Source organism: Narcine bancroftii, chromosome 2 (genome assembly GCF_036971445.1).
Source record: "Narcine bancroftii isolate sNarBan1 chromosome 2, sNarBan1.hap1, whole genome shotgun sequence".
NCBI classification, from domain to species: Eukaryota; Metazoa; Chordata; class Chondrichthyes; order Torpediniformes; family Narcinidae; genus Narcine; species Narcine bancroftii.
Window position 1 is genome coordinate 101274524 of NC_091470.1, and position 13260 is coordinate 101287783.

Sequence of the window (13260 nt, forward strand, 5' to 3'; positions counted from 1 at the left end):
AAAAAAGACAGCATCTGCGGGGAGAGAGAAGCAGTTAATATTAATGGGGTGGCACGATTGGTGTAGCAGTAAGCGCAATGCCTTTACAGCGCTATCGATCGGAATCGGTCCTGGGTTCGAATCCTGCGCTGTTTATAAGGAGTTTGTATGTTCTCCCTGGGTCTGCAGTGGTTTTCTCCAGGGGTGTAGGTTAATGGAGTGTAAATTGGACATCACAGACTCGTAGGGTCGAATTGACCCATTGCAGTGCTGTATGTGTAAAAAATCCATTGACCATTTCCATGAATTCTTGTTTCTTGGGAGTCTATCCAGCTGCTTGCTTTCTCTGATTACATATAAGGTATTGGTACTGGGTCATTAAAGGAGTACCTGTGAACAAATTGGTGAAGATTTTTCTTTATTGTTCACCAGAGTCTGCGAAAACAACTGGAGCAATTTCCTTACCTTTCATTCAGTGAGAGGGAAATTCATGAAAAAATATGTAGTTAGAAAATTTGAATCCTAAATCAAAATCTGTTGGTTTCTGATCAAACTTTATTCTTCATATTTAGCTTCGTATAATTCGTATATCCTAACGTTCTTTTCCTATTTTCTGCTATAGAGCATTTTGGTTAATTGGACCAAAGGATTCAAGGCTAGCGGTGTAGAAGGACGAGACGTGGTTGACCTCCTGCGTAAAGCCATCCAGAGACGAGGAGTATGTATCGGTATCGAGAAAACCGACGAGAGGTTTTCCTGACATGCAGGGGAATGTAGATGGCTTAATCTGTCTGTGAGTTGGGCTTTTTTTCAGGGAAAACATTGAACTCTGATCTCATTTTGACAGGATTTTGATATCGATGTTGTAGCTGTGGTGAATGACACAGTGGGAACCATGATGACTTGCGGTTATGATGACCACAACTGTGAGATCGGACTGATTGTTGGTAGGTTGATGTGCTTCTTGTTAGCTGGGTAGTTGTTTGTGGTAGAACGTGGGATGCAAGTTCTGACAAAGTTCCAGCTGCAGTGTTTGTGGATATAAGTGCAAGAGGAAGAATGTAAATTAAACCAGTTCAGTCAATTTGTATTTTTTTTGGTGGGTGTATATAGGTAGCCACAATATCATGGGCCAAAGGGCTGGTCCTATGCTGTAATGTTCTATGTCTGTGTTCTACTGTAAAGCCCCTGGTATCCGGCACCTACGGGGATTGATAGATAAATGAATTTTCCGGTTGTTTGACACTCATTCTTAGAAGGCTGAACAAATGCCCCTGCTTTAAGAATAAACAGTTTAAAAGACAAAAATACTCTACTGTACTAACACCGAACAAACTTCACCTGCATGAAAATATAAACTTAAAGACTTTATTTTCAGTCACATTCTTTGAAAATGATTATCTGTTGCTGCATCTGCAGGTTCCTCCCCCTCCACAGAGTCATCCAGAAGACAAATAATATCATAATTAACACCCCCCCCACCCCAAGTTTACAGATAAAGCCTCTGACCGAGGCAACTCTTAAGGAGACACTTTAAGAGAGTCACCCCAATGGCGAGTGGCATCAACCAGCTCTTAATCCTGGGTAACACCATTGCTGTTTCACACAACTTTATTCAAACAGCTGCCACGAGCAAAGCCCGACCAAGGCCCTCCTGTCTTCACCAAAGGTTTGCGTGTTACTTCAGAGAATGTTTACAAGTTCAAACTTTTATTTACATTTTTGTTTATTAATTTATTTGTTTTCCTCGACTGTTTTTGCCGGTTGCTTGAGGTTGCCAATTGCTTGAATTTCGTATAACACTGCATTTACTGATTCCATTCTAAAATGATCATTGAACCAGCTGTTTATAAAACACTGCCAAATTAACTCTTCACTGCCTCTTTTGATCTTTTTTTTTAACATGTAAATTGTATCATTATTAACCTGTTCATTATGTCAGCTTGTGCAGTCACACAGCACAGAAGCAGGCCCTTTCTGCCCAACATGTCCCTGCCGAGCACAAAGCATAAACTTTGTCCATTGTTTTCTATGCCGAGGCGATTCAAGTCAGGAATTGTTTAAACTTTTAAGAGGTACCTGGACGAGCACAAGAATCGCCATGGTCTAGGAGGCTATGGACCATGTGCTGGTAAATGGGATTAATATACCACATATGTCAGCAGATAAGAAGAAATGTGAACCTTAAAAAGGTCATCCCAAAACTAGGGGTGATATTTTACACCAAGTATAAAATCTGAACCTTAATATCCTGTGGTTTAGAGTGTTCCCCATGGCGATGGAGAACAGCATAAAACATAGCATAGCTCCTATGGTCCTACCACTAAATATTTTTCAACTGAAACTTATGTTTGGGAAGCTGGATTAATAGTAATGTTATTAAAACAATAACAATATGTCATAAACCTGTCTAACATACCTTAAAGTAAGAGCACAGAAAATGAAGCTAACAGTCTCCATTTGATAATTTGCTTTTAAAATATTGTGAATCAAGTCAATGGTAAAATTATACTAATCACCATGTTTGTTCCAGTAAAAGAATGTAAATTAAACCTAAGTGACGTCACGAGTGTCTTCGATAATGCAGGAAGATAGTGGGCAGGCAGATCTGGTTTTATTTTGTTGAATGGTGCAGCAGGCTCAAGGGGGCTGAATGGCCTCCTTTATTTGACAGTCTTTGTATTAGGATGTTAAACCAGGCCAGGCCATACACAGTGAACAAAGGGCCCCGAGGAGTGTTGTAGAACAGAGAGACTTAGGGGTTCAGGCACATAATTCCCTGAACGCTGTGATAAATCTAGACAGGCCTGGATGAACCATTAGGCAAAATAAGCACGTGCTTAGGGCACCAGGAGAAGGGGGCCCCACGGAGATTTTAGAGTGCCGGATTTACCACAGTGCAGCTGAACTAGGGCTCAACAAAAAGGGGCCCCCACAGTAAATGAAAAATAAACATGTATGTACAGGTTATAATTAATACAGTTGTGGGGTCTGGCCTGGAAGAAAATGGAATTTTTAATCTGTTATTTCACATTCAGCACATTGAGTCTTAATGTCTTGTCAGTCAGACAATGGAAAGGTTGAGGGGGAACCATTGCTGGCCTGGCTTTGGGCATCCGTTGGCCTTAATCTGGCCCTGCGGGTAGACAAGGTGGTGACGTAAAAACACAGTGCTGTAGAAACTGGAGAAGGTGGCGAGAAGGCATTTGGGAGATTCATTGGATGGGGCTTTGAAGACAAGAGCTGAAATGTCATGTGACAACTGTCCAAATAACATTACCCCTGAACTATTGTGTGCAGTCTGTACCCCTGAACTATTGTGTGCAGTTCTGGTCGCCTTATTGCAGGGAGGACGTGATAACTAGAAAGGGCGCAGAAGAGATTTACGTGGACATGTCTGTGTCTGGAGGGCTTCGATTATAAGGAGTAATTGGAGAGACTGGGACCTTTTGCCCCCTGGAGCAGAGGAGGTTGAGGAGTAACCTTGTAGAGGTTCATAAAATCAACAGGTGCAGAGTGATAGATTCTCAGTCTTTTTTTAGAGTAAGGGAGTCAAAATGAGAGGAAATAAGTCAAAAGCGAGGGGAGAAGAGATGTAAAGGCAGAGGGTGATGGGTATGTGGATGGAGCTGCCAGTGGAAGTGTTAAAATTTTAATGTTACAAAGATTATTGGACAGGTACGTGGTTCAGATGGATAAGGGCCAAATGATGGACACTTCAGTCGACATAGATGAGTCGTGGGGAAGGGTTTGTGTCCATGCTGCTTGCCTCCATCATTCATAGATTAGTTTTGGTTTAATTTCCTGAAAACCCAGGTAGTTTTTGAATGAATTTAAATTCTGGAGCTACATTGTTGGGATTTAAATCTTTTCTCTTTACTGATAGTCCAGCCTTCTGGAATTTAATCTCCGCACCATTACCCCAGGGTGTGTTGATAGTTGTGTGTCTAATTGTGAGCTGTGGTATTTTCTTTGTGTGACTCTGTTCCTTGTGTTTTTGCAGGTACTGGCACAAATGCTTGTTACATGGAAGATATGCAGCACATCGATCTGGTTGAAGGAGACGAAGGAAGGATGTGCATCAACATGGAGTGGGGAGCATTTGGCGATCTGGGAGAACTGGATAACATTAGAACAGATTTTGACAGAGAGGTTGACAGGGGATCCATCAATCCTGGAAAACAACTGTAAGTCATTGACCAAAGCATCTTTCAAAATGTAAGGAAGACATTTATTACCCATTCAAGAAGGTGTTCAGATGAATATCGATCTGACGAATGTGTCTTATTGTTGGTACTAAGCGATGAATAGGATTTTGACGCAGGGACAATGAAGAATTAGCAGACGTTGTGGTTCATGTCTAGATGGTGTGATGTGGAAGGCAGGCATAGGACAAACAAATAACTTCTGATGACCTGCTCTGTGCTTCGCCTTACCTTGGCCACCACAAGAAACAATGAAATCTGTGGGGAATGAGCTAATACAGTAAAACCCCTGGTATCCGGCACCTCTGGAGATTGGTAGATGCCGGATGTGAATTTTATGGTTGCATGAGACTGCGTGTGATTGGTGAACTAACAGCGAAGAATGCCAATTTTAAACCTGTATTTTGTACCTATTTATTTTCTGCCTTTTTTTGCCGGTTGCTTGAATTCTGGATAGCAGGGTTTTTCAAAGTTCAAATTTACTGCCAGTATACATACATGACATCACATACAACCCTGGGATTCTTTTTCCTACAGACCAGGCAGAATTTCTACTTAGCAGTAGTGGTGATGCACTTGTCCTCTTTGAACTTCAGAAGGAATAAATCATGTCAGAGTTCTGAATCGGGCCGGGCAGAATTTCTACTTAGCAGTAGTTGTGATGCATTTGTCCTCTCTGAACTTCAGAAGGAATAAATCATGTCAGAGTTCTGAATCGGGCCGGGCAGAATTTCTACTTAGCAGTAGTTGTGATGCATTTTTCCTCTCTGTACTTCGGAAGGAATGAATCATGTTGGAGTTCTGAATTGATGCAACCCAGGCAGGGCATGTCCAGAGGCGGATATGCAAAAGACTGCAGATGCCTCGTTGAGTAGCAATGATGAAGTAAAATGGACAGTCAATGGTTTGGGTTGAGACACCGCATCCTGTCTGTCCTTTTCTCTCCATAAATGCTGTCTGACCTGCTGAGTTCCTCCAGCAGTTTCTTTCGTGACCATAGGTAGATGGGAGTTGAGGTGCCCTATCAGTGCCATCACCACACCCCCCACCATGGACCTCCTCCTGTACCAGACCATACATTAGTACAAAAAGCAATACTAAGGATTCTGTAACTTGTAAATCGTAATTCCTGTATATCTCTGAATGTAATGGCAATGGTAGTGAGATAAACAATGGGCAAAATTAAAATTACACCTTTAAATTACAAAATCATTCCACTTCATTCTCAAAAATGTTACTGATCTATGCACATAAATACTAATGACTGCAATATTGTAGCTAAAGCACCAGAACATTTGACAAAAGCAGTGACCATAAAAACCCCAGCAGCAACAAAAACAACAGCATGTGCTTTTGGAGCGTGCAGATGAAACCACGTGATTCAAACCGTAATTGTAATCGGTTAATAATGATAGCTCTGACCGGAGCGGAGTAGAAAGTTCAAAAAGTTTAGCCTTGTAGGTACATGAAAGTTGGGCTTATGAAAGATGTTTTGTTATAACTAACAACAGGGATATTTTTATAAAAAATAATAAATTTCTGCTGAAACACTGTACCAAAAATTTATAGACAGTAATTTTGGGGTCACCCCCTCTGATGGTGTCACCTGTTGCGGTCTGCACCCCCCCATACCCCCCTATTGACGCCAGTGCACCCCACCTCTATAGTGCAAAACTCTGCTGCCATTCACTGTTACGACTTGCAAATGCCCATTAGCTCTTTTGAGGTCTGGGTGTTAGAGCTGCTGATGTCTGTCGAAATGCGTCTCTGCACCCAGAAATATAAATAAGTCTGAAAGTTATAAATTAAATATGGATCTTGCAAATGGTTGCTCACAGTATTTAAAGGTTGTGATTCATATGCAATATTTCAAAAGTACTGCAGAGGTGAGCTCACTCAATGGACTGGTTTCATTTGTCTGAGGGGGGCCAAGTGGAATTGACGTTCTCTGTTTTCCTCTGGCTCTGGGTTTCATCTTTAACCTTTCTGTAGAATATATGGGGAAGTGGGTGAAGAGGGGATGTTGGGTGAAATTATAACACAAAAGTCTACAGACACTGAGGTCATAGTAAAAGCACACAGAAATGCTGGAGGAACTCAGCTGGTCGTGTAAAGATATATTACCAACGTTTCAGGCAATTAAAGACAGTGGGGGGGGGGGTCGAGACCAACAGCCAAAAGGTGTTGATTGGATATGATTAGATCATATCTCAATCAATTCTCACCTTCCCACTTATCATATCCGATGAATACCATTTGGCTGTTGGTCTGGACTCTCCCTCCCATTCTTACCCCCATCCCCTCTCCTTCTCTCTCTAGTCTTTAATAATGCCTGCCTGCTTTTTTTCTTAAACTTTGAAGAAGGGCACAGGCCTGAAAAGTTGGTAATGTATCTTTTATTTCCTATGTACGCTGTGAGACCAGCTGAGTTCTTCCAGCACAGTGGAATATGAAGAAACTTATTGGAACACCTTGTCTTTTCTTATCTTCCATTCTTCTGTTTGTATTAACGACAATATGACTCCTGTTATGAAGACTTTAAAAGATTCGGAGGGGTGGCCAGAGCAAACACAGGCCACACTTTCAATCTGCCTTATTTCTGCAGGTTTGAGAAGATGATCAGTGGAATGTACATGGGCGAGCTCGTTCGAGTTATCTTAGTGAAGATGGCGAAGGAGGGACTGCTGTTTGGGGGCAAGATCTCACCAGAACTACTCATCAAGGGCCACTTTGAAACAAAATATGTCTCAGCAATAGAAAAGTAAGCAATAAGTTAAGTTCAGGGATCAGGTGGCAAACTTGAGGAACTAAATGCCGGATACAGAATGGAGATGGTTTTACAGAGGGATTGAGAAAAGCATTGTCAAACCTAATTTGGACGGTGTATTTATACTATGAGGAAGGGATCAGATAGTAAAGCACTTTATAAACAGGACAGTTCGGAGTAAAAAGGGACATAATGTACCTTTTTTTAAAAATCCAAGTCAGTTTTTATTGTAAAACCATAGAATATGTTACTATAAAAAGATGAAGTTTAAGAAATTTTGGCATTAGTGTGTGTCACTATTGGACCAGCAATTAATGTCCACTGACAATTATGGAGCCTCAACATGATAGTCAGCCATGCCGGGACTGGGGTCATGCAAATGCCAGATCAGGTGGATGTGACAGGCTTCCCTCTCTATAGGACTGTAGGGAACCGAGTGAGTTTTCCCATTTTAAAAAAAAGTTATTTGAATTCAAATTCTCAATCAGATGTTATCAATCAGACATCAGATCTGTATTTACATTCTCTGAATAACAGGCTAGTAATGCAACTAATGTATTATCACATGCAATTCTAAAGGGAGATTAAAAGGGAAAGAGTCAAGATTCATTGTTCCTAAGTGGAAGCCTATTTACTAAATATTTTAATATATGAATTCCAAATTCCAATTTGGCGTGCTTAGTGTAACGCTGTTACAGCGCCAGTGATCTGGGTTCCCATCCAGCACTGTCTCTACGGAGTTTGTATGTTCTCCCCTTGTTTGCATGGGTTTTCCCCAGGGGCTCTGGGTTCTTCAAAAATGTATGGGGGTTGTAGGTTAATTGATGTATTTGGGTGGGGGGGGGGGGTGCATGGGCTCATGGGCCAGAAGGATCTGTTACCCCACTGTATGTCCAAATTTTAATTTAAAATTTATAGAATAAAAAATAGTGGGTAATTAAAAATTTCTTTAATGTCCTTAACTTCAGGAACAACGATGGATTGCAGAAGGCCAGAGATATTCTAATCAAATTGGGTCTGGAGCCAACATCAGATGACTGCGTAGCCACACAACAGATCTGCAGCATCGTATCAACCCGATCATCGAACCTGTGTGCAGCCACTCTTGCTGCTGTCCTGAGGCGCATCAAAGAAAACAAAGGGGTGCAGAGGTTGCGGACTACAATCGGGGTTGATGGATCTGTGTACAAGAAGCATCCTCAGTAAGAAACTCACAGATTGTGTTTTAGAGCAGCCATTCTCAACCTTTTGTTGGCTCTGTCGTCCTTGGGAACTCTGCTCAAAATTAATGGGCCCCCTTCCCTGTGAAGCAGTCAAGTTTTGGTTTCTTCCTTTTTTCATTCCTAGTTGTTTCCTATGGTAGAGGAGACAAGGACAACTTCAGGACTGAAGGGCACCCATTTAAAACGGAGGAATTTCTTTAGCTATGGAATGGTGGAATTTGCTGCTGTGGAGACCTGGTTGTTGGGTGTTTCTTTTTTCTTTGACAATTTAAGCACATTTGCTTTTTTTTTGAACAGTAGAGCCAGATTATAAATTTCACATCTGTTAGAAACTGCCACTCTTTCCAACTTGTTCACAATTAAAGATGTTGTTTGCAAGTGGCACCTGTATATTACCTGCAGGGAAGGCAAGGTCAGGAGTGAGTAGATACATCACCACTTTGTGTGCTACATGCACAGTGATTGAGTTAAGTGAGGCAACACCACAATACTACTTATAAATAACACAACACAATGGTAAAGCTAAGTAAAGAAAATGGTACAGAACAGGAGTCTGAATAAACACTTCAGAACAATACTGCAACTCAAAGCACTGAGAGATTTAACATCATGGGGTGTTCTCTTTATCAGGCTATTGTTCCAAACTCCGGCTAGTGCTGTGACTTCTTCACCCAGGTTGTTGGGTGTTTCTAAGGCAGAGATTGATAGGCATCTGAACAGTCAGGGTATCAAAGGTTATGGGGAGAAGGCAGGAAGGGTGGGGCTGAGTGGAAGAATGGATCAGCTCATGACAGAATAGTGGAGCGGTCTCGATGGGCCAAATGGCCTTCTGCTTCTATATCCTGCGGTCTTATTATCTACAAACTGCATAAAATATATCTAATATATATTTATACATGTCTGGCTGTTTGTCTGTTTGTCTGTTCTCCATGCAAATCAGTATGTTGCCCTCTAGATATATCTAAGGAGGTTCAGTAGGGCTGGAGGTCATGACCACATTAAGGTCATATGAAGTTTAAAAGTTCAAAAAAATTGAACTTGCCCCAGGGACCCCTCAATTAGTTACATTGCTGTGCATCCATGTCCATTCAGAATAAAAACAAGTGGCCAAACCCAGTTCAATATGGGCCCAAAAAGGGAAGCAATATTGGCAGAAGCTCTTCACAAGCCCATAGAGTTAGACAAAGGAGAAAGCTAGAGATAGCAGAGGAACATCAGTCTCGCCCCTCACTAGTGGTGCTTGCAGACAGGCAAGGGGTAGGTAGCAGGAAAAAGGACAGCAGTGATTCACCCGTCTTAATGCTCAGGTCTCCAGACAGACAAGGGGCAGGCAGTAGGAAACAGGACAGCAGCAATACGCCTGTCTCAATGCTCAGGCCTCCAGGCAGGCAAGGGGCAGGCAGCGGGAAACTGAACAGCAATCCCAAGATCAGACGTTGAAGGTAGCTGGACTGCAATTGAAAGAGCCCTGCTTTTCCCATAGGCAGCTCCATGTTGGATCACGTGTTGAAAGTTCAAACAGACTTTATGTAAATGCTCCAGGTGGAAAAACTAAGAACATTGTTTATTATGAAGCCCTTAGCTGAGAATTGTTTGAACTGCATATCTCTGTTACAAAGAATATAAATGTTGTGTTTGAAAAAAATATTTATGCAGGATTACAATGAAGATTTTTGGGTGCTTTGTTTTAACTAGGTAGTCACATTTTATTTCCTGGACAATGCTGAGTATCCTGCTAGTAAACAATATTTATGTTATGTGAGGTGAAAAGAAAATTAAGCTTTTATTTAAATGTTATGCAGCCCCTGGGTGGGGTGGGGGGGAGTGGAAAACATGGGGCTCCTGTTAAGAATGGCTGTGTTAGATAACACCAAGGACCTTACAAAATGTTGAAAGGTATGCACTGACTTTTGACATTTATGACACAATGTAATGTTTCATCACACAGTGAGAATAACGGTCTGACTGGATATTTGGACTCCTTTTAACAGGTTTGCCAGGCGGCTGCATAAGACTGTGAGAAGGCTGGTCCCTACCTGTGAAGTTCGTTTCCTACCCTCGGAGGATGGCAGTGGAAAGGGGGCTGCCATGGTAACGGCAGTGGCCTACAGACTCGCCAAGCAACGAAAAATGAGGGAGGAAATTTTGGCTGCCTTTCATTTGAGCGATGAACAGCTCTTGGAGGTGAAGAGCCAGATGAAGACTGAAATGGAACTGGGCCTGAAGAAAGAAACTCACCCCAATGCAACTGTAAAAATGCTGGCCACTTACGTGCGGTCTACACCCAATGGAACAGGTATGAAGTTCAAAAGGTGGTTGAGCGTGTCCTCAGGTCTTGACCCAAAGTTCAATACATTCTGAATGATGAAGAGAAATGTTCCATCGTTGTATAATTAGATCACTTTTGTACAGTGTGATGGGATTGCTGTGTTTCTTTAAAGAAAGTCTGTCACATGGCAATGTTTCAATGTGTTACTTCTTTAGAATTTAAGGATTCTTGGACAATTACAACCAATGCAGCCATTTACATTCATAGAATCGAGCCCTTTGGCCACTATTCCTCTGTCAACCATCAAGTAATCATCTACACTAATACCATTTACCAGCACATGGCCTTCCATTGCCTTCAGTGCTTGTTCGGAAGCTTCTTAAATATCATGACAGTTCCCATTCCACCCTCCCTCAGTCAGCCTGTTTCAGACTGTGGAAAAAAAAAATCTTTCTCCAATCCCACTTTGAACCTCACCTTAAATCTCTGTGGTCTGGTTTAGAAGCATCTGCTACAGGAAAATGTTTCTCATTTACCGTTCAGCTGAGCTGAGGTGGTGAATGTTAACATTTAAGAGAAATTTGGACAGCTACATAGACAGATGGGCACTGGACTGGATGTAGGTCAGTGGGACCAGGCAGAATGATAATTGGGCACAGCCTAGAAGGGCTGAAGAGTCAAACCTATCTATGCCTCTTATAATTTTAGGCCAGGGAATTTATGTCTTTAGAACAAATAATATTCCTAATACCAGCTCTCCAGTGAAGGTGATCATATTTAAATCTTCCCCAGCATTGTAAATTGATTCCAAATGTCTTCTTGGCATCCACCTTATCAAAGATAAGCCCTCCAGTGGCTTACATGACAGTCCTCTCTTTGTTAGGAGATAGAAACCATGCTTGTGACCTGGAAAATGGTACTGAAGCAGTACTTTCTTCCAATTGATATAAAATATAATGACTAAATAAAACATTAACACTGGACAACAAATTTTTTTTCCAAAAGTTTGCTTCCTGAAAAAAAATTGGGAATTGTGATAGAGAAGCTGTACACAAAGATCATTTCAGAATTGCTGTATCACATAGAAAACTGGAGAAATATTAAATTAACTTTGATTGAATTCACCATGTTTAATCGCATCACGATGCTGACACAATGCGTTAGTTCAACTGACCTCAAAATGTTTTGCCGCTGATTTTCATTTGTACTCAGCATCTGATGCCTATCATGTCAGGCTCCAACCAACAATAGTCAGCCAATAGGATTCCAATTGCCCTGATAAGATTTTTCTGTGGTTGCAATGTCCTTGTGAAACCTTTCACCATGTTAATCACTGCTGTACCAAGATCAGCAGGGAAGGAGTCCAAGTGCGAATGCAGAAAATGAATTTTCAACGAGATGTTGCAGTTCCTGGTTTTGTCTGCTTGAAATTGACTTAAAATATGACTGGAAATCACATAAATAGGTTATATCTAAAAAAACAGAACATGATAGGAAAATTTTAAGGTGATTTTGTGATCAGCAGCCCAAGATTCATAAAATACACCCAAAAGTGTTGAGGAAGCATAATCTTCGTTGTCCAGTGTAAATAATGCATTAGGGATTTTCCATTTCAACTGTGGTAGGATGTTATGAGGGGGCCCTTATGATGTACTTGTACTCCGGAAAGGGAATGTTTGAAAATAGTGGAGAGAGGCTCTTTTCCACATTCTTGATTCGGGTTGCATTTAAAAAAAATCAACTTTTTCTCTTTTTTTCCAGAGAAGGGTGATTTCTTGGCATTGGATCTCGGTGGTACAAATTTCCGCGTGCTGCTTGCAAAGGTTCGCAGTGGGAAACGTCGAGGTGTGGAAATGCACAACAAGATCTACACCATCCCGCCGGAATTGATGGAAGGAACAGGAGAGGAGGTGAGCAAAACACAAGGCCTCCGTGGGTAACCAGTTACTTCTGGGCTGGTTGGTTTATGTATGAGGGAAGATGGCACTATATTTTCTGGACTTTAAAAGCATGAGAATCAATCTCATCAAAACATACAAACTTAAAGGGCTTGACTGTCTTAACATGGATGATGTTTCCTAAGGGGAGCATTCTTTTAGAATAATAGGTAGACTAATTAGGCCTGAGATGTCCCTAGAGCAGGGGTGGCCAACCTTTTAATTTTTAACAGAGACACACAGCGTGGTAACAGGCCATTTCAGCCCACGTGCTGTTAGCGTGCTGTAGGTCTTCATTAAAAATTAAAAGGTTGGCCACTCCTGCACTAGTGTATAGGTGTATGAAAGAATGAGGGGAAGAGGGGAGAATTGATGGGAATCTGGGAGAATAATATGGGACCACACTTAATGTTAAATTGGTCGTTGATGGTTGGGACAGATTTGCTGGGCTGAAGGTCCTGCTACAAATCTGCGTGACTGTAAATAAGCTACTGCACATTCCACAGTGGAGCTATGACTACTTTTTAAAATTGTTTTTCAGTAAAATACAATGGGAGAGGGGAAAGGTTTAAAAGTGGCATGGGGGCGAGGCTATGTTTTCAAACAGAGCATGGTTGGTGCATGAAATGAGCTACCAGAGACATCATTACAATGTTTAAAAGTCATCATGGATAGAAAATGCTTGGAAGGATATGGGCCAAATGTTGGCAAATGGGATGAGTGGAGGTAGACACCTTGGTTGGCATGGAGACCACAGAGTCTGGTTCCAGACTGAATAAATCTAGGACTATACAAAGATGTGAAAGCACAAGGGCTGGGAGAATACAAGTTCAGATGATGATTATTCAGAATTAACAGAGAACATTTCAGCACATGATGT

General features: G+C 41.5%; 1 protein-coding gene across 3 annotated transcripts in view; it reads left to right on the forward strand.

The window, feature by feature from the left end:
- hk2 (hexokinase 2) overlaps nucleotides 1–13260 on the forward strand; it is a 115004-nt gene that overhangs the window by 77381 nt on the left and 24363 nt on the right. For all 3 annotated transcript variants that reach the window (XM_069917728.1, XM_069917726.1, XM_069917727.1), the window contains exons 5-11: nucleotides 602–697; nucleotides 827–926; nucleotides 3983–4166; nucleotides 6790–6945; nucleotides 7920–8153; nucleotides 10166–10470; nucleotides 12205–12353. In XM_069917728.1, coding sequence (XP_069773829.1) covers nucleotides 602–697; nucleotides 827–926; nucleotides 3983–4166; nucleotides 6790–6945; nucleotides 7920–8153; nucleotides 10166–10470; nucleotides 12205–12353 — 1224 coding nt within the window. The remainder of the gene's footprint in view (nucleotides 1–601; nucleotides 698–826; nucleotides 927–3982; nucleotides 4167–6789; nucleotides 6946–7919; nucleotides 8154–10165; nucleotides 10471–12204; nucleotides 12354–13260) is intronic.